At 43.8% G+C, this 24,253-nt stretch overlaps 1 protein-coding gene across 3 annotated transcripts in view; it reads right to left on the bottom strand.

The window, feature by feature from the left end:
* Positions 1–552: 552 nt before the first annotated feature.
* The window catches only part of Nfyc (nuclear transcription factor Y, gamma), an 84,344-nt gene continuing 60,643 nt past the window's right edge, over positions 553–24,253 (bottom strand). For all 3 annotated transcript variants that reach the window (XM_013016913.1, XM_013016912.1, XM_013016914.1), the window contains exons 3-10: positions 22,486–22,557; positions 20,074–20,187; positions 16,985–17,080; positions 11,924–12,097; positions 8,352–8,510; positions 5,242–5,349; positions 2,885–2,944; positions 553–1,430 (exon numbers count right to left, since the gene is read on the bottom strand). In XM_013016913.1, coding sequence (XP_012872367.1) covers positions 1,311–1,430; positions 2,885–2,944; positions 5,242–5,349; positions 8,352–8,510; positions 11,924–12,097; positions 16,985–17,080; positions 20,074–20,187; positions 22,486–22,557 — 903 coding nt within the window. In that variant the 3' untranslated portion in view covers positions 553–1,310. The remainder of the gene's footprint in view (positions 1,431–2,884; positions 2,945–5,241; positions 5,350–8,351; positions 8,511–11,923; positions 12,098–16,984; positions 17,081–20,073; positions 20,188–22,485; positions 22,558–24,253) is intronic.

The raw sequence follows: 24,253 nt of genomic DNA, 5'->3' as shown, positions 1-24,253 counted from the left end.
ATTCTGGTTGTGAAGATGCATGGTGAAGGTCCCCAAGGCCAGCTCACCACCAGCTCTATGTCTCTGCTTCAATGGATAGAGTAGACACAGCTGCAGAAGCCCTTATCTGCTGGGTGACAAAGGGCCTGAGCTGCTCTGCTGGAAGATGCTGGCCTCTGATGATGAGCAGAGCCACACAAGGCACCAAGGGTCAGCCTATGCCATGTGGGACTGCAGGGGATTCCTGCAGTCCTTGTTTACAGGGTAGAGCCAGTGTTCTCCAGGAGAGAGACTGTCCTCTTGGTCCTCAACCAAGTAGGCCACAACTCTACTGGATACTATATAGAAGTCCAGTTAGGTGAGGCAGCAGGGCACTTCCCTGCAGCAGACACGCTGTGAAGTTCACTGGTAAGGCTGACCAAGGACTTCCGATGTGACATTCAAGTTTCCTTGGGCTTTGGACATGTCCTCTTCAAAAGGGTGTCCTGTCTTTTCAGACACCCAATCTGAGGATAAAGAAACGTTTCCCCATCAAGATGCCCCATGAATGTTCCCAGACACAAAAACTGACTCTAACGTATCTAAAATGAGATTTATTGCATTTCATGCAGTTTGAAGTCCATGCAGCGAAGGAGACTAGCACAATTTTTAACATATTTTTTTAAAAAGAAAAGAGGGGGCAGCAAATGCACAAAGTTCTAGTCTCCTTGAGTTCCTGGGAAAGGAGGGCTGGGAATGAAACCATTGCTCTCCATGAGGAATGACTTCATCTCCAAATGCAAGAAACACTTCCACGGTCCCTGGATGCCAATACAGAGCTCTGAGGAGCAGGTGGGACAGGAGCAGAGAGGCGCAATGGATAAAAAGGAGCCGCACCCCTTCACCTGATTCAATCTGAGGGCAGAACAAGGGAGCAAATCTTGGAGCTGCAGCTGTTGCAAGAGTCAGGAAATGCTGTGCACCTTTAGAGAGGAAGATCTGCTCCTACAAAGTGGTGGTGGGAACCAAAGTAAGAAAAACAAACGGAGAAATACTTCTTCAACCACGTGCTTCAAGAAAATGCCATAAATATGTTATTTAATATTCTCATTTCATAGCATTGGACACACAGCTCAATATGTGGAAATATTGATTCCTCGGAGAAAAAAATGAAATAAAAAATATTGCATCTTTCTGTTGGAGAATCTCGGCCCCCAGGCGCGGAGCGTAGTGCACCAATGTCCTAGCCTGCAGGGGTGCTGAGGTCGCTGGTCCTCGGGGAGGGAGGTTGTGCCCATCACTTAGGGCTGTATGGCAAAAATTGTGTTTGGTGTCCTTGCCAGCTTAGGCCCTCAATCGCCGGTCACCTGGGGGGTCTGCCCATCGGTGGGCTGGTTGGCTGACTGGATGAACATGGGCTGGGCGAGGTCCTGGCCCGCAGGCATGGTGACTTGCTGGATCTGGTAGAGCTGCTGCAAGGGGTGGAGAGGAGAGAGTGAGGTCACTCCTGGGAGAGGAGCAGGCAGCTCCCTGTGGGCTTCAAGCTGGCTGGGGGACCTGGATACCTCAACCATTACCCACTGCAAGGTGTAGGGGGAAGCGGGGGAGGGGGAGTGTTCTGGGAACAGCAGACATGAGGCACCCGCCTGATGGAGAGGGGGTGTGTGGTGGGCAAGGAGGAGGTGCTAAGAGTTACATTTCCTGTGGCTTTTACTTCTCTGGGCTCTGACTCTCCAGTTAGTAACTCAGAGCTCAAGCTTGTTGCATGCTGCTCCACTGTGACAAACACAAGCAATTCAAATACTGTATCAGCAGCTTGCAAGTCAGGCTTTCCCCAACTCTTGGCAATTCAGTAAGACAGGGGCAGCTGGATTACTCCCTCTGCTTTCCTCAGGTTATCTGGCTCAGGCTGAAGTTAAGCTGAGCCTGCACTTGCTACATGGCCCTATGAAAGAGGTGGCCTAGTGTTAAAGGTAGTAAAGGCTTACTACCACTAAGTCCTATGAGGGTGGAATAGACACTCCCTTGCCTATTTAGGAAAGTAATGGCCTACTGGCCTCTTGGTTTCTCAGGGCCTTCAAAAGCCCAAAAAGCCAAGACCTTCCACATAGGAGCCCTGGCATGACAGTCTAGTACCTGATGCTGCCAGAAGCTGGTCTTGATGCTAGCTCTTTGCCCTTCTGGGCATCAGAAATCAAAAGTTTGGACATATCCTGTCATACACTCAGTAGTCACTGGGACCATGCCACAGGGGAAAGCAGGGTGCCTTTACAAGGCACCCTGTTTCCTAAGGCACACTGATGGAAGGCATTACGGCTTAGGATGTTTACTGCAGGAGCAAATAGAACACCTACATGCTAATCCTGGCTTTTCACTGAACAGTTGAGTACAAATGGACAAAGCACTTTCCAAACCTATGAATTAGTTCGTTCTTCTGTAAAATAGCAATTTGGGCGACAGAACATCAAAAGTTATTTTTAGGATGGGCGCCGTGGCTCACGCCTATAATCCTAGCTACTCAGGAGGCTGAGATCTGAGGATCACAGTTCAAAGCCAGCCTGGGCAGTAAAGTCCATGAGACTTTTTTCTCCAATAAACCACTAGAAAACCAGAAATGGCGCTGTAGCTCAAATGGTAGAGCACTCGCCTTGAGCTGAAGAGCTGAGGGATGGCGCCCAAGCCCAGAGTTCAAGCCCCATGACCAAAAAAAAAAAAAAGTTATTTTTAGCTCTTACAGTCTAAACACTGTAAGATACGTGCCCTCACCTAAAGACTACACATATGTCAACAACTTCTGTCCACTCGTTAGTGGAGGACAGGACTATCGTCCTAATACCATCAAACTCCAAACCTGCACACCTCCCCCAACCCTGCCCACCCACCCAAACTCCTTGCTCTTTGCTTCTGCCCAGGGTAGGTACCCTACCTGTCCATCTGTAAACTGGCTGAACTGCTGCTGTCCTTGCTGGACCTCTGTCTGTGTGATCTGTGGAAAAGGACAGGGCAGAGTAGATATGTTAGCTGCAGGGTCTTATCAGCCCACCACTAAGAAAGATCATAATGCCCAGAAGGAAGTTTACCACAAAACAGGTGTTCGATGAAGGGCTGGAAAGCAAGCTTCTCTCCCAATCTCCTAGCTCCAATGGCTACCCAAACAGTTAGCACCATGTAGGCACACAAGACATAGCTCCTATGGCCCTTATCTCTGAATGCTTCCCACCACCCCCTTGCCTCCAGATCAGCAGCTAAAGAGGATGCCCAGCTCCCAGCCTTAGTGCAAGGCACTCAGTATAGTCTGGATAGAAGCCTAAAAGTCATCTTTTAGCCAGAAAGGGCAGAATGCTGTACAAGGTGGTAGGTGGTCCCTTTCACTTCTGGATGGTGGGCTCCAAACCAAACCCGTATCACCTGACTGGGAATATGAAACACCTTGGCAAGCAGTGGACCTGGCATTGGCAGAGTTCATGACAAACCTTGAAGTACTTTTTCCAAGTGGCAACATACACTCATCTGGGCCAAATTGGGGAGAGATAGGTGTCTCTGGAACATCTAACTGGCAATGGCCTCTATGTACCACCTCCTGGAATTGTCCCAGCTAACCTGCAAGGTAAGGCCTGTCCTCTCAAGTGTCCTCTTGACAGCCAAACACCACTCTAGTGATCTTACTCAGGACGCTATAAGGGGCATGAACACAGACAGGTGACAAACGACTTGTCATTAATACTCCTTAACTTAGATCATTCTCCTCCCACAAGTCTGTAAGCTATTTGAGGGCAGGAGCTGTATTTTGTCTCTCAACATCATGTGCCAAGTACGCATTCAAGAAATGGCCTGCAGAATAACTAGATGAGCCTGAGATATAGATTCTCAGAGATAAGATTATCTATGTCTCCTGGCCAGCAAAACCACTGTTCAAATGAATACTGAAGAGTTTCATTTACTTTCATTTACGTTGATTTGGCATTCACTGGACAAACTTTTACTGAGCACCTGCTACCATGTGCTAAGCTATCACAACTACAACATGTTATTATAGAGATTTAACTGCCCCTAGGGGTAGTACCTCCCTTCTCGCTTCTCCCTCTTCTCTTCCCAATTTCTGGTTTTGAGTTCTATGCCCCAAACTGATCTCTGAGGAACCAATAACCTTACTCATTTTCTCTATTCTCAATGTCATGTAAAGTTTTTGGATCTTAAGAAGAATCTTACAAACTTAAAAAAAAATTCAAAAGGGAGATGGACTCGGGGGCTGGGAAGGTGGCTCAGTGGTAGAGTGCTTGCCTTGCATGCAAGAGGCCCTGGGTTCGATTCCTCCACACCACATAAGTAAAAAGAAAAAAGCCGAAGTGGCGCTGTGACTCAAGTGGTAGAGCACTAGCCTTGAGCTGAAGAGCTGAGGGACAGTGCCCAGGCCCAGAGTTCAGGCCCCACGACCAGACCCCCCCCCCAAAATAAAGGGAGATGGACTCAAGAACATGACCAGTGCTGAGAAATCAGTAAGTACCACTGAGTCCTAAGAAAATTATGGAAAACCACATGTCTGTAGGTAAGCAGGTAGCAGGTATGGAAAGGGCTCTTTAAGGATCCTAGAGTCTATACAGAGCTCAGAAGTTTTGCTTTTGGCTCTTTCCTTACATTTTCCCAAATGAGATCTTTGGAGACCTGCTTTACAAACTCAGCTCTGTCACCACTGTCAATAGTACATCACCAGAAATGCAACTGGGCCAGACGGGTCCAGCTCTTAAACGATTGCTGCTTTTTTTGGGGCTGAGGCAGAAGAATCCATTAACAATGCCTCCCCTTGACCAGCATCCTCCACCCTCTGCCAACTATGCCCAGGTCCCTCCACGTCCCCAAGGCCAGGAAAAGGGAGCCCCCTCAGCACCTGTGACGCACAGCCTTCAATATCATAGGGAAAGAGCCATGTGCAGAGGTAGTATGCTTTCCAGAGGGCACAGGAGCTGCCCAAATACAGCTGCTACTCAGATTCCAGGATGGGAACAGCCTGAGGACCAGGCTTACTCTTCCCTGATGTGCACATGCACCCACTGGATTTCTTTCAGGTATCCTCAAGGCCTCTTCTACCTGTGTTCCTTTGTTAGAAACACTCTGAATCAATCTTGTGATTACCATCTGTCCCTTGGGTGCCACACAGATGGGGGCAGGAAGTGGGGCAGGTCTTGCTGAAGAATGAGGAGTTGTGCGACGAGTACTCCTTTCTCAACAGAAACTGGCAGCTGCTCTGTGCCTGTAACTCAAGCCTTGCATCTCTGGGGTACATACCTGTTGGGCATTGGTGGCAAGTGTCTGGATCTGTCCCTGCACAACCTGGGTGCCTGATACAGGCTGGGCTAAGCGGATATACTGCAGCTGGCCAGCATTCAGCTGCACCTAGAACAGGGAAAGAAATAAAGGGACCAAGAAGATTGAGTTCAATCTCATATAAGTAAACTTTCCACAACTCCTCAAGCCCAAACAAAGGCCAAAATAAGCACCACCCCTTCCCCTAAAAGTCACATAACACAAAAGAGAAGTAATCTAAGTAGACAATGGAAAAAATTCCCAGCTCTTGTCATGTGTGAGCCCAGAATGGCTACATGTTCAGGATTTGCTGGCCATTGGTTGTTGATCAGGACCTACCCAAGGCACTTGTACTAAAGATCTCTGACATTGTCAGTATGCTCATGGCCTCCTTTTCTTCCATCTCCACATTTCCCAATACTGTGAAGAGCTCTACCATCCTCCAAGAGCCTGTACAGATGGCTGTAATTCTGCATCATAGCCTTAGTGCTGCCTGTCCATGCTGCACACTTAGAGGAAGAGGCTGGCCTGCCTTATTATCTCTGTCCTCAAGAGCCAAGACCAATGGGGGTCTGTGGGACTTTGAGGAACCTTAGTGTTCAGCACTAGCTTCTGGCCAAACACCTCCCAAGGGGAAGCAGAATCAATAAACCTCTCAGAGAAAACCTCATCATGGGAAACCAATGCTACAAAAGTGCCCTTAGAGTCCCTCATGCTTACACTTAAGTCTTAGATAATACAATAATACCAAAGGCTGCATTTAATTGTGTGCTAAAAGCCTTAACTCAGGCTCTTAATGCTCCAGTGTGCCATGGATATCTTAGTGCTCTGGACACGGCAGTGCAGGGAGGATGGCACAGTTACGCGACGATCTGGATCAGCAGAGACAACAAGGCAGCAGAAGATAGCAGCCATTCTCACCCAAGATGGAGGGACTGAAATGACTGGGAATCCAGGCCAATCTGACCTATCTCTGAGAAAGCACCCTCTTGACTGCCCAACCTGCCTCTGTTGCAAAAGGAGCTTCTTCTGTATGACAGTGTCATGCCTCTGCCCAGCACAAGCTTCCTCCTGCCTTCAAGAGTTAACTTTACTGCAGGAACCTCACTCCGTAAAGAAAATGCTTGTACAATAAAACCAGATTCTTGCTTGCAGTGTTCAATCAAATGTTTCTCTGAAACTTCTGGCCTCAATGGGTTGAAATCACCAAGAAAAAACTCATTCTGTTGGTTACTAGTAGCTCACACCTGTAATCCTATCTACTTAGAAGGCTGTGAACCCCTTATTTCCAATTAGCAAGCAAAAAGCGAGGAGTACCAGTGAGAATTGAGCAAAAAAGCCAAGTAAGACTACAAGGCCTTGGAGACACGCACGCATGCGCGCACACACACACACACACACACACACACACACACACACACACACACACACACACACACACACACACACACATGCTCTTCATACACACATTCTGACTCTCTTTCTCTGTCTCTCTCTCTCTCACATACACACAAAAACAAAAACAAAAAGTTATTCACATTCTTGGAAGATCATTCCAGAATTGTCTGCTTAAGGCAAGATAGAGGGATACAAAAATCTAAACCTATTAAGCATCTAGTTCAAAGGAAATATGGCAAAAATATTGTGACTGGCAGTCATTTCTTTCCTGAGACTATGCCAGTAAGAGCTGCTGGTACCATGCTTAAATTCCCTAGCAAATGCAGCTTCCATGTAACAGTGATAAGTTGCTTGCTGGAATGAAAGCATCTGGGAAGGGGTTTGGGAAACCTCAAATACTGAGACTGATGGTGCAAGCCAAGGATCCCGTGGTGAAAACCCAGAGCTGTGTCCCAGGTGTGAGGGAAGGTATACTGACAATCATAGGTATTTTATATTTCCTCACTAGAAAGCACCATTTGCAGAAACCCGATATGACCAAAATTTGTGAGTTAAATAGCTCCAAGCATTTTGGAAAGAGAAGTAGGGAGTTTTGTTCTTCAGGTCTAAGTTCAGAGACCTGGTGATACACTACCCCTCAGTCTTCCAAGACTGGATAGGTCACAGCTTTCTTTTTTCTTTTTTCCTCCACTAATTATAGAGCAAGCTAGCTTATCCCTTGGGTTTTCAAAAGAGAAGTCCTTTTTGTCCTGAAGGTCATCACTGTTAGAAGCACTCTGCTGAGTGGCATGAGGTGTCTGGAAACCAGTGAAGATGAAACTGTAAATTCTGCAACTCATCTAGGCTAAAGTTTTGTGCTGCAATATTAAAGTTACTGAATTCTTCTTTGGCGTAAATGACCTTATTTTGACATAAACATACACAAAGGAGAACCACTCAAGGGGAGGTCCTGGGATTGGTAAGTGAGGTAAGGCAGAGCCTAGGCACTTGGAAAGGATGGTATGGGTGCAGAGCTGAGGATACTCTGTGAGTTTTCAAAGAGGAAGTGACTAGCCAAGTCCAAGTGAGTTTCTCCATCTGCCTGCATGCTCTGTGACATTCACTTCCTAGCTTCTGATGGCAAAGTGACCAACATATAGTTTCCAAGTATTAAAACAAATGACGAGCATGTGCGCATGCATGTACACACGTACGTACATATGTACACACATACACACCATCAGATCTAAGAAATGAAATCCCTCAATGCACATAGGAAACAGCAGTCAACAGTGGAGACATGGCTAAGATAAATGAAAGTCAAAAATATGCTTTAATGAAAGCTCCACTGGGAACTTATAAATATGCAACAAGTGTATTTATGGCCTTTCTTATATACTTTCCTTTTATTCTCTGCTAATCAAAAAACAGGCCTGACTTGCAGGGTCTTTGGGCCTGGTGGGGGTAGTGTCATAATCATCTGAGTAGGTAGAGAAGAAACAGAGAAGGACTGCATCACAGCGGCAAACCTAAATCCTGGATTGAAACAAGGTGAAGAGTAAACAGTGAAGTTGCTGAGGAAGGGACGGGGTATAATATGAACACAAGTTAAACAGAACAGTTCTGTGTGTAAAGAGGTCATATAAAATCTTTTGACGTATTTCCCATCACAAGCTGAGCATAAACAGCGCCATCTAGGTCTGGGACAGGCTTACCGGGATCTGCTGGATCTCTCCTGTGTTAGTGATGATTTGCTGCATCACCTGCATGGTCTGTCCAGTGCCACTCTGAGCCTGCTGGGCTTGACCCTGAGGCTGGGCTTGGACAATCTGCACCTGCTGGCCTTCTCCAACCTGCATTGTCACAGGTGTAGTCTGGAAGAAAAGGTCAAAAGAAAGTTGCTCGAGCTCTGGCTAGAAGCCCCTATGATTACCAAGTGGCTAAAAACAAGAAGTTAACCAGGAGCACACACTCTCCACTAATGCTTAAACTCATCTCAATACTAACAACACTCAACCTACAGAGTTTTTTGGATCTTACAGTGCTGCTAAAATTAACTCTTTGTGGGGGGTGGCGGGGGGAAGTGAGACAGAGGAGAATGATGGAAAGGGTAACTCTGATCAAGAAGCACTAGATAGATGAACATGTTAAATTGTGATCACCTTGTACAATCTTTTTAAGTTGGTTTTTTTAAAAAATCAACTCTCTGAAATGAAAGATGGGAAAGTCAAACTGAGTTTTAAGCTCCGAGTATAGAATAATTTGCCTGGGGGACCAAATATAATTGTTTATGCTTCAAATGTTACAACTTTTCAATGTCCTTCAATGACGATAACGTGTATGATGCACATGCGCGTGTGCGCACGCGCGCACACACACACACACACACACACACACACACACAAATCAAAAGCAGGGTTAGAAGAATGGCTCAGAGGTAGAATGTCTGCCTAGCAAGTACAATATCCTAGATTCAAACCTAAGTAAGAAAGGAAGTAATAAGTAATCATGACAGTTAACTTGAAAAATAGCCATAGTCAAGCCTGGCCCAGGTAAATTTGGAAAGCCAAACAAAATAGAAAGTGAGGCCCATATGAATTTATTAAATTCACTGTTCTGGGCTCCTTCTTAGCCATGAAGGATAGTGGGAGGAAAATGAAGCCTGCAAGCTCATCTCCCAAGCTAGGCCTAGCACATGTTGGCTTTCATCCCCATTAAAGCAGCAGAACAACTCCTACCCATATTAAACAGATGGCTGCCCTGGACTAGAGCGTGGTTTCCCACAGGAGAGTCAAAACACCAGACAACAACCTGAATTAAAATCGTGGATTTAAGAAACTTCTACCCGGTGTATATGAGAATTGGCAGATTCTGTGTCTCTTTTACTAAGTGGTTTATAATCATCCAAAGCTATTTTATGAGATGGTAAAGATGAACTGTCAAAAGGGTCAACCACACCTTTAAATTTCAAGACCTTCTCCCTCAATGTGATTTTTATAGATCACCTAGAGAAACAAACCCACATATCTGGCAGCAGTAGTCACGAAAGAGATCTGGAATCCTTGAAACTAAACCTAATACTCCCAACTCCTAAGCTCTCATCCCCGCCCTGATTTGGACATAGTCTGCCTCAGTTCTGAATGGAGAATCACTAAAATAAAATGACTGTGGAGGTCTCAATGAATCATGGTCTTCAAGTGATGTTTCTATTTTGATGTTCTTAATTCTGAATGCAGAGGCCTACCAGAATTATGACTGTGTGTCTAAAGTCACATTTAGGAACACAGGTAAGATTCAAGTGATTACTAGGTAAGGAAAAATTACTATAAACTAGAAAACAGAAAAGAAGGAGAGTTTCCATGTAAGTACCTGCAGTGGGCTTGGATAACAGAGACATTTCTTCTATTCTCATACCAAAATTTTCAACTCAGCCTATCCTAAACCTCCTAAAGTCCCCAGATGATAACAGAAAACACAGAATTCATTTTACCACAGTATGCATTACTTTCACTTTTGCTTATCTGTATCCTTTTGCAAAGAATATTTGCATTCAACTTGAAACAGCCACTGCTAATGGTCCAGGGAGGCGTGACCCAGCAGAGGCCACCCGGAAGCAGCAGGATGGGAAAACAACAGCTGGGAGGGACCAAGTTCTCCATCCTCCCAAGCCTTATTAGCTCCAGGCTGAGTAGGTCTGGGCTAGCAGAAAAGACAGATAAAATTCTTGCTGACTTAAAAAAAAATGTAATGCTGCCAACTCATCACTGTACTTTATCAGCCCAATTTCCCCATGAGGATTTCCAAGGTATTTCTATATCATTTCAGGAAAATGAGTACTTATGTTAGCAATGGCAGCTGCCAAATCGTGTACGGTGTGCCCTGCTGTCAAGGCACAACAGCCCTGGGCTTCTTAGGATGATGAGCCAATCACAGCCAACCCACAGCAGTCTCACTTAAAGTTCATCTGGTAAAGAGATAAAGTGGTTGGCAGGTAAAGTGCTCCCTACTGCAGAAGCACCAGAATGGGCCAAAGACAGTCCCTTAGGACTCCTCAGAAGGCAGTGAATGCCTTGGGGCAGGGACTGGACTAAGATCAACTTTGAGTCCCTCCTGCCTAATTGCCACTGTCTGATTTAGAACAAACAACAAATAAATGAGAACAGGGAATAAATTGTAAAGTCTAATGTCTCTATCTTTATTGCAATGTCCTTCTAGGTAAATCCAGCTTTTTTACTACCACAAATTATCCAGGATATGTTTCCTGGACTTGCCTAGATGGTCCCCACATGCTGACTGTACTTTGCTCTATTCCCTGTATTTCTCCCCCCCACCCACCCCACTTTTAAGCCTTTGTTGTGCTTGGCCCTCGACTATCAATACCATCTTTTCCTGCTTTATTTAAACTTCCAGTGTTCCCTTGGAGACTCTTATTATTTCCTTTAGGAGCCTTCCCTATCCACCTCGTCACATCTTTCTTAGCTCCTTTTTTTGGTGTGTTCCATAGCACTCTATGTAATTTTAAGATTGTCTTACTCTTCCTAAATAGTATAACCTTTAAGTATTTGTATCCTAACTAGATTGTCAATTCCTTAAAAATCACGACTTTTATTTATGCTATGTCCCCAACACCTAGCACAGGACTTTACTCACAGTGGATGCTCACTGTTTGATGAATAAATAAAGTAATGACTGACAGAATTTGGATTCAGAGCTCACAGTACTGAGTCCTCTGCAGCCTCTCATGACTCCCAACGGATGGTACTGCTCTCAACAGTACTATGGGGGAGAGAAAAAAATCCTCTGATTACTATTGTAAAAAGAGAAGGTCACCTGACACAAACATGGTGGGACAGAGAAATGACCTGGATGAGAGGAGAGGTATGGAAGCTGGCAATGATGTCTGATATCCCCCTTAAGGGCACCAATTCCAGTTCTGGCTTAGACACAGGGCAGACATAGAGTCTGCTGAAAAGACCTTCTACAAAGATCCCACCACTCTTCACAGGCACACTGAAGAAACTTTTTAAAATTTCCTTCTAAACTGAGCTCATAAAGATCTTGGAGAATATTTTGTCCACTACAATTTCCTCATCATCTGACCTATGAGGTAACAGTCTGGGGGGAGTAAAGCAATGCTTTGCCTTGGTAACTAAATTAGGGGAAAGCTCAGGTTTCCAGGCTTCAAATCCAGTGATCTTCAATGATTTGGTTGCCTCTCTATGCTAGACAAGTTTTCCCCATACAAACCTACAAGGCAGTAGGTGAGAGCCCTCAGCAAGTCACAGACCTGGCCCTGCTGAGGTTGAGCAATGATGATCTGCCCAGGCTGGATAGTAGTCGTGGAGCTGGTGGTCTGCTGGCCTTGCTGCTGCCCCTGGACTTGGACAGCAGTGGGTTGCTGAGCCAGTGTGAAATAGTATTGGACAGGCTCAGCAGGAGTCACGGACTGGCGCACCTCCTCCTGTGGGGTGGAATAAGAGGCAGGTAAGGGGAAAAGAACCGACTCAGCAACCGCCAGTGAATTTCCACTCTTTCCCAAACAGGCTATGTGCAGTTGCCTGCTGAATGCTGAGCTATCCACATTTGAAGCCAAAAGAAAGTGGAATTCGAAGAGACCAGTTGTGCTAAATCAAACTAAAAATAACAGATTCCATAGGCTTCACAAAACTTACAGCCAATTTTCTGAAGCACTGAGTAATCACCCATTGCATGATGAGTTGCAAGTGGGTAAATAATTACCGTAACTAAAAACTGTGCACCAGCAGCATGCTTGTCAGTAAGGGCTGTCAAAGCCCATGATCTGAGAACAGCACCAACTGCCAACACTGGGAAGACGCTACCCAAACATGCTGCTCAAACTGGCCCCCAATCTCCCAAACAGGCATCTCTTTTCTTACTGTGCTCCTACCACTTCAGTAGGGGCATGGCAGAGCAAAGAGAAACAGGGCTTTTCCTGGACTGGAATTTCAGAAACAAATGTCAGGTTGGAGAGCACCGTAGGCAAGTGCCCAGCTTTTCATAGCACATCAGAAGCTTTGTGGCCACTGAGGGCATGTCTATTTGGCGTCACATCCAGTTCTGGTTGTACTTAGCCACAGAAGCACAACCCAGGGGGGCCTGATGGACAGCTCTCCGCTGGGCTGCTTGCTGCCTTGGCTGGCTAGTGAGGCCGTGTTCAGTCCGTTTTGCCAAGTGAAGAGACTGCTCCTTCTTCAGCTGATGTTTTCCATGGCAGAAGGAGTAAACAACCCTCTCCCAGCCACCTTGAGCTCACAGCTGAGAGTGTAGGATGTTTACACACACTACAACATGGTTATGGCCCAGAAGGTCCGTGGTTGGCTGGAACCTGACCACTGACAGCATTGGCATCTGATTTGAAGTGATCTGTGACACATGGTGCCACTGCCTAGACAACAAAAACATATAACCACATGGCTGGCTGAGTGAAAATATTAGCTAAATTGACCCATTTTCTTGTTCTAAGTTAAGTTTGTTATATTTCAGAAAAGAAGGAACTTCATTGAGGTACAGACACTGTGTGGACTACGCAATGCTTCCAAAAGTGACATTTATAAAGTTAGTACTGACTCTGGTAGGTAACCCAAATGTATTTTCAAGATACTGCCCTCATTACATTTTTATCTACATGTCAAATTAACCCCTGGCTCTGCTCAAATATAAGTTCTATGAGGGAAAATAAGCTCTCTCTCTCCTTCCCCTGCTATTCCCATAAAGGTACTCAGTACCTCTGCTGCATGATGAACAGATTTACATAGATATCTGAGCAGAAAGCTGGAGGTGGGAAAGCACTTTTTTGAATACAAGTTGGTGGTAGGACAAATTTCCTTAACTCCAACAGCTGTTATCAATAGAAGAGTCCCTGAGATGGGGTGTGGCTTATGTGGTAGAGAGCTTACCTAGTAAGTATAAGGCTCTGGATTCGATCCCAGTGTAGCAAAAACGAGAAACGTCCCTAAACTCTGTTTTGTTTCCTACAGGATTCTGTGACCAGTGTGATAAGAAAGCTAGTGTCTCTTACAGTATGGAGCTTGCCTGGCGACAGGAGGCTCAGGATACTAGAAGTAGGACTGCTATATAAAGCCTCAGAGTAACTTGGCTTGCTAATGGCCAGCCACTCAGATGAGGAAGAACTAAACAACATTCTGGGTGTCTAAGCAAGTCCTTAACCATAAGCTGATCTTCCAGGTTAACATAATCCCCCAAATGATCGTGCTGAGGCAGGATAAAGAGGAGATTCCTTTTTGTTTTCATCTAGTTTCAATTTCTAGAGCAACCTTATATTACAAAGCCAAGTCCATTTCAACTCTTTTTGTGTGTACCAGTTCTGGGGCTTGAACTCAGGGCCTGGGTACTATACCTGAGCTTTGCTCAAGGCTAGCACTCTACCACTTAAGCCATAGCTCCACTTCTTTTATAGTATTTAATTGGAGATAACAGTCTTATCAACTTTCCTGCTTGGGTTGGCTTCAAATTGTGATACTCGTATCTCAGTTTGGGTTGGCTTCAAATGGTGATTCTCATGTCTCAGCTCCTAAGTAGCTAGGAATACAGGCATGAGCCACCAGCGCCCAGCTCAACCCTAACTTCTTACATTAGCAAATGCTAGCCCAGCAACTAGGTCTTGGCTGGATACCCCTTTAAGCAATGAAACAAAGGCTCTTTTCAAAACTGGTAAAATAGGCTCAATGTGTTACTTTCCTTATAAAATCCAGAAATCACTAAAGTCCAAACCTAATTTGGGAAAGAGGAACAACCAGAACCAGTTTATAGGAAGTCAGGCAAGAGAGACTCCTGGCCCTTCTTGGCTTTGACCTCTGGTTGGTTTCCACATGTTCATGAACATAGCAGATCTAACACGGACTATGACCTCTTTACCAGACAAAAATGCAAATCCTTTAAATACCCCTTTTCCAGAATACACCCTTGCCAAAAGTTATGCCAGTAAGTAGGTACCTTCTTTTGTGCTTCCTACTAAATCCTCTTAGATGGTTTATGAACTAGGCAGTGTCTGGGAAACTGAGTGACCCAGAGAGGTGCTACATCTGTGTTGTCAAGACAAAGCATAGCTGTTCTCAAATCATTGGGACAGCCTCTGCATTATGAAGACTCATTATTTGGCCAATGGAGGTCAAGCTAGCAATGATTATGCTGGATTTAAAGAAATGGGTGAAAAGATAATGATATTTCAATGGGCAGGAACTTTCAACTCATAGCTTAGTGGGGGCAGAAATCAGGCCTCAACTACCTTCTATTTTCAAAGTCTTTACTTGCTTCCCTGAAGAAAAGTGAGATTTCCAAGCATCTTTGAGAAGTCAGAGGTCTTAGAACCACAACTCAACATTCTAGCTAGTTCCTCTGCCAGCAGTAGGACATCACCCTGTGCACTAAAATAACCCTTGAATGACTAGATCAATCCAGAAAGAAACACTTGCTCAATCTTAGCAGTAGCCTCTTCTACAAGAGGGTTTGCCTTTAGAATCATTTCAGAGACTGAGACTGACAATGCCATAGAAAAGCAGTAGCACAAGAGTCATCACTACAGCATTGTGCAGCCAGCCCCAGAACAGAAAAAAATGCATTTGCTTTCAAGGCAAGAGTGCTCTGTTGCCTCCTTCAGTGGGTGAGTTTGGGAGAGTAGGCGCTTTTAAAGGACTTTAGAAAGTGCCAGCCAATTTGGAGCTTGGGAAAACATGTCTATAGAGGATTAAAAGTGCTATCTTAGAATTTCAGGCCGGCTTTCAGCAATCTCAACCTTTCAATGGCTAGGCAGCAATTGTCCTGAATAGGATGGCAATCAATAGCTCAAACACCTACAAAGAACTAAATCCAGGCAGCAATGAGCTGTTTCAGCTAGATACTCTTTAAAAAGGGACAGATCAGAATATTTCAAGCCTGACACCCTGAGAGCCAGAAGCACTGAGAACTCTGGAGGAAGAGCTAGGACAAGGTACTTCCCTCTAGCTAGTCTATTCTGCAAGCACCCACAGAACAAGGAGTTAGCATTATGAGAATGAGCAAGCTTGATTTCATCATAGAGCTCATCACCTTGTTTCTAGATGGTGCTTCTGATGGACAGACAGAAGGAAAAGGTCTAGCAAGGAAAGTAGGCATATGGCTATTAACTGCTATTAAGGCAGAAGTGGTCTGCGTTCTTGTAGTTCTCAGAGAGGAGGAAGCAAGAGGAGCAATTGAGCCTGTAGGCACAAATCTGCAATGTCTAAAAGCCGTGGTGCAGCTGTGGACGACTGTGGCAGCCTGCCGCTGTAAACATCCGACTGAAAGCTCCTCTGAACACCTTACAGCTTCCAGTCAAGGATGTTTACAGTAGCAAAGACTGCCCAGAAAAAGAGCTGCAATAAGGCACACCCTGCTCCAGTAGGGAGATGACACAGGGCTTGCTAATTCCTCATGTGGGATCAGAATTAATGTCCATTAGGATGCTCACTTGCCCTACACTCTTTCTGAGTGACTGGGCTAATATGGGCCAGCATAGAGACAAATTGTCACTAAATGTTGGTTTCTAAGGATAATACCCTACAAAATAATTTGTTAGAAACACTTGAAATCTTATTAAAATAAGCAAGCAGAACAAATTATAGCTTTGCTCCTGTGAGAGACTGCCTCAATTTCCCAAGTGTTTCTACTACCTAGTGAGTTATGCAAACCATATGCCTAAAATAAGACTCACAGGACAAGGTTCTATTACAATGCAATTAAGAGCTATATGCATCCAAGTACTGAAAAACTACTGGTGTGACCTTTGGCAGGAGGAGGCAAACACATTTTAAGTGGTGGTTCTTAAATTTGGTTGCACACTAAAACAAGAAGGCATCACAGATTCTGATTCAGCTGATGGGGAATAGAGCCTCAGTACTGGTTTCTTAAACCCCAATAAGTGTTGGGTCCTACAAGAACTACAATGCAGAGTAAGAGAAAATAAAGTCCATGAAATATCACTGTGTACACTGAGAAGCTGTGCTGAAGATCGGATGTCTATGACTCACTGAGCATGTTCTCCCACCCCAGATTAAGAACTCTGGTAAGATTTCTTAAGATACTCAAATAAGCTTCACTCTACTCTTTGTAATGACAGACTTTAATTATTTTATCTATTTTCCTAAAATACCACTTCAGAGGCACTGAGTTAAAAGTATCCATAAATGAGTAAGAGGAGATGTTAAGGATGGATCTGGACTAGAGAAGAGAAGAGGAGAGGAGAAAAGAAATAGCAAATGTCTTGTGCAGAAAGTGGGAAGGAGCATATCTGACTGACAGCAGTGTGTCAAGGCTCTGCAGTCAACAGCATAGCCATGCCTTCCCAGCTCACCTGACGCTTTGGAGGTTTCAGTTCATCTCTTGGGACAATATCGATGAGAAAGTCAAACTGATCAAACTTTGTAATTGCCATGGCGATATCATTCCTCTGTAACAAAGAAAGTAGAATGAAAAAGTAGCCCAAGAGACTAGTTCACCTGGTTTATACTCTCTCCAAGTTAAAAGAAGGAGATAACTCCTGCCATGTCTGTAGCTGAAATAAATAGAGCCAAACTCAAACACCATATCATCAGACTTGCTGGACACAGATCTACAAAAAAAGAAGGGGATACAAGTAGTTCATGCTCTAAAATTGGACACTTGAGCCTCTGTCTACTACTATTCCTGCTTGATCTGATCCTAAGATCCTCCACACAACTATCAAAGTATTATTTTCCAGCTAAATTAGGACAAAGCCAGCAATTCACCTGGTAGGTCTCTCTGGTCATTCTATTGTTGGCAAGGTCAGCCTATCATTCAATTGCAAAACCTTTTTAGAGCTCTAAGTAATATTTGTCTCTAGTTCACAGTAGTTACAACTGAATAGAAGATCTAAATACGTTTACTCCCATAAGGCTATAATTTCTTTGTGTGTGCCATGGAGCTTGTCTGTCCCTAAACCTGGGCACTGTCCCCAAATTTTTTTGCCAAGGCTAGCACTCTACCACTTGAGCCACAACTCCACTTCCAGCTTTTTGGTGGGTCACTAGAGATATGAGTTCCAGGGACTTTGCTGCCTTTGCTGGCTGTAAACTATGATCTTCAGATCTCAGCCTCATAAGCAGATAGGATTACAGGCATGAGCCATGGGCACCAGGACTGATTTTCATTTTAAAACCAAAAACTAGCCAGGTGCTAGTTAACAGTAGAACCCGGGGGTAGAAAATATGCAGATACTGACTGTAAATTCTGCTTATATTTGAAATTTTTCATAAAAAACAGGGTACTGAGGGGAAAGCCAATACACTGAACAGAAGTCCTTAGCATCCTTTATACATCACACTTCAAGCAAAAGCAACCAATCAGACAAAATAGGAGATGGAAATTTTCTGTTTTGGGGCTGGGAAGGTGGCTCAGTGGTAGAGAGCTTGCCTTGCATGCCTGAGGACCTGGGTTCGATTCCCCAGCACCACATAAGCAAAAAGAAAAAAGCCAGAAATGGCGCTATGGCTCAAGTAGTAGAGTGCTAGCCTTGAGCTGAAGAGCTGAGGGACAGCATCCAGGCCCAGAGTTCAGGCCCCACGACCGTCCCCCCCCCAAAAAAAAGAAATTTTCTGTTTTTTCCTTCCCTGGTATCTGTGATGGTTTGAAACCACTGAAATGCAAAAACTCCAGTATAGGAAGTGGCGCTGTAGCTCAAGTGGTAGAGCACTCGCTTTGAGCTGAAGAGCTGAGGGACAGCGCCCAGGCCCAGAGTTTAAGCCCCATGACTGACAAAAAAAAAAAAAACTCCAGTATACCCTTCTTGCCAACCACCAACTTGATAATAAAACTCTCTCTACCAAAGCAGGACACATCGTGAAGATGCCAGGACTAATTTAAGAAATACAATAGAGCTGGGCACCTGTGGCTCACGCCTGTAATCCTAGCTACTCAGGAGGCTGAGATCTGAGGATTACAGTTCACAACCAGCCCAGGCAGGAAAGTCCATGAGACTCATATCTCCAATTAACCACCAGAAAACCAGAGGTGGTGCTATGGCTCAAGTGGTAGAGTTGCTTGCCTTGAGCTGAAGAGCTCAATGCCCAGGCCCAGAGTTCAAGCCAGCTCAAGGCTAGTGCTCTACCACTTGAGCTACAGCACCACTTCCAGTTTTCTGGTGGTTAATTGGAGATAGAGGCTCACGTTCTTTCCTTCCTGGGCTGGCTTTGACCCGCCATCCTCAGAACTCAGCCTCCTGAGTAACTAGGATTACAGGCGTGAGTCACGGGCGCCCAGCTCCTGACCTTTTTTAAATGCTAATATTTTACTGAATTGGTGCTCATTTTTACTAAAACAGTTGGATTTGATCAATGTATACACCGAAGTAGGTTAACAATTTGTGTAAGACTAAAGAAAGTTGCTTTCCAGGCTGGCTGCAGAGGCTAATATCTGTTATTCCAGCTACTAGAGATAGGAAGATCATGGTTTGAGGCCAGCCCAAGAGTGGCCTGGGAAAAAAGGGCCAGGCATCATCTGAAAAATCACCTGGGGCTGGGAAGGTGGCTTGTAATTATTCACTCATGTTCAGTATTTTTTCCCTTTGCTTCTACGAGGGTAGGGATTTTGTCTGTGAATTGTTAATCCCTACTGTCAAGAAGAGTACCCCTACTATACTGTAAATACTAATAAACACTTATACAATAAATAAACACATGCATTTTCAATTCTGTAGGAAGAAGGGGAAAAAAGGATAAGACGGAATTTACTTTCTTGTCACTGTTTTATATCCATCACATCCTTTTCTGGAAAAGCTTTCCTCTAGGAAAGGGCCTAGCTGATGAGGGAAGGTTTCTATAGTCAAGGGTTTATATACAATATAAATGTTGATTTGCTAGATTAAAGAAAATAAAAAGATCGGTATTTCTAAAAAAGTAGATAAGGAACAAGAAAGATAATGAAGTTTGGATTATCCTTTTCCTGGCGTGTTCCAAGACTCCCAACCAAATGATGTTATATCTGGAAACAGATAAAATACTTGAGCCTTTGTTTGGATGAGGGTTTAATCACATGAAGAGTTCCATTACTGAGCTGTGAAAACCATTAAAGGAACTAGAAATTAAGAGTTTTCAAAGGGGAAAGGGTGGGTAGAGGAGGGATGGATAAGACTGCTGAAAGGGGTAACACTGATCAAGATATACTGTATTCACAAACTGCTTTGTTAGAATGACAACTGCTTGTACAACTACTTAAAGATTAAAAAAAAAAAGTTTTGAAAAGTAAAGAAACATTATCATAGGGGCTACAAGGTATGTTGGTATCCTAACACAAAGGAAGAGTCCAAGTAGTTACAAGTCAGCCTAACAGGCCAAAGAACCACTGGTGGTCCAAAGCCATGCAAGAATAGTAGGCAATGTCAGCTGCTTGCCCCAATATTCCCCCAATGTAAGTCTGTAATATTACCTGAAGAGTTCGGCGTTTGTTATCCTCTGTGTGGATCCAGGCTCGAAGAGTCAGCTCTGTTATAAAAATCTGGGCTGCCTTGGCAAAGAGCACAGGGGCTTCAGCACTGATCATCTGCAACAGATATACAACCCTTCCTGTTAATCACCAGCAAGTTGTTCAGACTAGTAGGTCTGTCTCTTGCCTCGTGGCCTACCACTGGACAAGAGTTGAAAACTAAGAAGGAAATAGCCTCTGGAAACTCCAAGAGAAAAATAAATCCAGGCAAAACCTGTATTGTTGAAAAAGAATGCTTATTATCTAGGACCTACCCTGCACTAGGCCCTATGCAAGGTACTTTCTTTCATAATAGACTTTCAAAGAAACTAGGGTTTAGGAGAAGTGACTTACCACAGCCACAGAGGCAGTACACGGCAGTTTATGTTAATGTGAGGAAAAACGAACATGACAGCCAAGAGTCTAGGTAAAAATCTCAGACCTGTCACCTCTGGGCCTTGTTTTTCTCACACTAAAAAGAAAGAGGGACTGGGAATATGGCTTAATAGTAGAGCGTTTGCTTAGCATGCATGAAGCCTGAGTTCGATTCCTCAACACTACATAAGCAGAAAAAGCCAGAAGTGGCACTGTGGCACATGTGGTTGCGTGCTAGCTTTGAGCAAAAAGAAGCTAAGTTCAAACCCCAGGACCGGCAACAAAACAAAAACAGAATGAACTTCCTGACTTAGGAACCTCATTCAGGGCTTGGTACATAGTGAATGCTCACACAACATAAGCTGCTTGAACTTTCAAGTTCAAGCTCTCAAGCTCTAAATTCTTGGTGAGGTGGTCTGTATGGGAATAAAAGGTTAAAAGCTGCTTTTGCTGGGCCTGTGAATTAACTAAAAGCTGGGCACCCAGACTCCATCTCTACTTTGCATACTGCCCTTTGATGTAAGCTATCTTCTCCTATCACTTTATAATCACCTCCATAAAGGATAGGATTTGCTTATAAGCATCTTGTGACAAAAGGCACACTGCCCCACAGACATGCCATCTTTTTATTGTGTGACAAAAGGCAAAACTGCTTCAAAAGCTGCAGACCACCAATCAGACAACAGTGACTGACCTGTTCCTGTACCCCTCAAACAGTAAAGTGGTAACAACTTCTCTGGAACTCCCCCAGAGAGGAAGACAGAGAAAATGATCACACCTGTGACACTGGGCTGTTTCAACTGTTTAAAAGGGTATGAGAAGAGCCTCTGTCCCCAGTTTCCTGTTTAAACTTATATCCCTGAAGATGTCTGAACAAGTACTGAACTAAATCTCTATTATTCACATGTCTCTTAATTTGGCTTTTAGAAGAAAACGGCCAGATCTGACAAGTGAAACTCCTGGAGTTTGTCTCTAGGGCTGAAAAACCTGGTCACAGGGCCTATACAAAGAGCTTTCAAGTTAAGGAAGCAGGTAATGAGAAGTAAGAACCTAGTTCTACCTAATAAGGGTAAATTAATCCACTCCTTTTGTCTACTTCCATATCTATAAAATGGAACCAAGAATTCTTTGTTGTTTGTTTGCTTTGTGTCGGTTGTGGAACTTGAACTCGGGGTTGGACGTTATCCCTGAGCTTTTTCTGCTCAAGGGTAGGGCTGTTTCCAATCTTCTGGTAGTTAACTGGAGAGTCTCACGCCTTTCCTGCCTGGGGTGGCTTTGAACCGTGATCCTCAGATCTCAGCTTCTTGAGTAGCTAGGATTACAGTGAGCCACTGGCACCCAGCTAAAACTTTTAATCCTATGGGGATACTGTGAAGAAGGAAGCTAATAAAGGGGGGACATCACCATAAACTGTCAGCTTTATTTGCAAATGTATGAGATTATTAATTTTGAGAGACGAAGAAATAGCTGTTCTTTCTCTGAAAGTTGTAATGGAAGTAAACTCCAGGGAATATAGAAATGGCCAGTCATAAGAAAACCCTCTCACAAGTACAATTCACTCACAGAAAACAAACTTGTAAGGCAAAGGTCAGAACAGGTACAATATGGTCATCAAAAATTTCTTACAGCTCAGACAAATAAAACAGAATTTGCAGTAATACTAAGATAACGCACTGAAATGCTGAAACATGTCATTTATAGCACAGAGTGAAAAGAACTGGGGATACCACTTGATTTCAAAAAGAAACTCAGCATCTTCTAAGTACTTAAAAAAAATCCAGGATGTCTTTTAATTTTCAGAGAAATAGCATATGACAATTAAAACTGTTCCGTTTCAGCTCACATATTAGTTTTAGACAGAAACTAAATAAAATCAAAAAGTTACAGGCAATAACAATGCTTTTATTTTTGTGTAATTAAACTGAGCTCTAGAGAAATGAATACTATCCTAGCATCATTTTAGCTTCATTATAAATGGTAAAAAAGTAAGTGTCAATTCACCTTCACATCTTCATCCAGTTTCATAATCTTCTTAATTCGAGCCAGTGGGAGCTCCTGTACCCGGAAATCTTTCTGCAACAGCAACAAAAGGAATGTGAGCGAGGAGGATGATCAGCCAGGTGGCATTGCACCACAGGCAGTTGTAAACACTGACTGGTAAGACCCTCCTTTCAGGAAATATGGCACAAGAGAGGGACTGATTAAATGAAGAAAAACAAGCTCCAGGGACAAATTCTTCTTTTTCTTTTACAGTAAAGTTTGAGGTCTACAATATGAAGATTAAGATGAAATCTCTGCTTCCAAAGCATTCTCTAGGCCAGGAACTAGAAGAACAAGGGACAGTAGCAAAGTGACCTTTGGCTTTTTTCGGCTAGTTCAATATTGGCCCTTTCTGATCTTTACCCAACCTGACAAGACAAACTAGGGAGAGGCTTCTTTTTCATTACATCAACAAAGAAAAGCCTTGTCTCCAAATTTTATTTCAGGATGTGGGTTAAAGGGTATAGAGAAAGGTTGAAGTGAATTTTTGTCTTTTGGTAACAGCCCTGCCACTTTTTTCTTAACAAATAGGACTGGGGGTAAGGAAAATAACACCTTTCACTGGATGTGATTTAGAAAAGGGTTTTTTTGACCAGCATTACTCAATTTAAACACCCTGCTCCTTACAATTATTTATTTTATTTTTTTTGGGTCCGGTCATGGGGCCTGAACTCTGGGCTTGGGCGCTGTCCCTCAGCTCTTCAGCTCAAGGCTAGCACTCTACCACTTGAGCCACCGCCACTTCTGGCTTTTTTCTTTTTTTGCTTATGTGGTGCTGAGGAATCGAACCCAGGGCCTCATGCATGCAAGTCAAGCACTCTACCACTGAGCCACCTTCCCAGCCCTCAATTATTTATTTTATTAATACTGATATTTAAGCACATGTCCACAGCTGGATGCAATTCTAGAATTAAATTTTGAATTTCAGAGCTGTAATGGAGAAAAAGATGTAAAGAAAAGACTAATATCAGCGAAACCTGCTATAACTAGGTATTAAATAACTGTTCTCTAAATGGTCTGAAATGTGACTCATCAAATCCACTATGATCACCTTGCAATTTGTACTATCATGTTATGGAAGAAGGAGTTATTATTTGAAATTTAATAAAATTAACAAGCAGAAGTTAACTTTCTTTCTAAGACCACAGAAAACCTCAAGAGTATGTCAAAGAAGGCATTCTAGAAAAACATTACCAAGCTTCCTATTATCTATTTTATGATTAAAGAAGGAAGAAATACAATGAAGATAAAATACATGCCAAGACACCTAATTTCTCTATGCAGGCCAACAAGCTGGTTGGCTGCCATACAGAACTATGATTTTTTCTGTTCAAAAGTATTAAGTGTTTGTAATCCTAGCTAGTCAAGAGGCTGAGATCTGAGGACCACAGCTCAAAGACAGTCTGGGCAGGAAAGTCCGTGAGACTCATCTCCAATTAACCAACAAAAAGCGAAAGTGGAGCTGTGGCTCAAGTGGTAGAGTGCTAGCCTTGAGCACAAAAGTTCAAGGACAGGCTCTGAGGACCAGCACAAAAAATATAACTGTGTCTAAAGGTTGCTGAGAATGTTATTCAGACAGAGGAAACAGCAAGCACAGAAACAGAGACCTCAAAACAGGGCTTGTTAAAGTTTAAGCCTTGGGCTGGGAAGGTGGCTCAGTGGTAGAGTGCTTGCCTTGCATGCCTGAGGCCCTGGGTTCGATTCCTCAGCACCACATAAGCAAAAAGAA

Source organism: Dipodomys ordii, unplaced genomic scaffold (genome assembly GCF_000151885.1).
Source record: "Dipodomys ordii isolate 6190 unplaced genomic scaffold, Dord_2.0 Scaffold33, whole genome shotgun sequence".
NCBI lineage: Eukaryota > Metazoa > Chordata > Mammalia > Rodentia > Heteromyidae > Dipodomys > Dipodomys ordii.
This window is presented reverse-complemented; position numbering and strand designations above follow the sequence as displayed.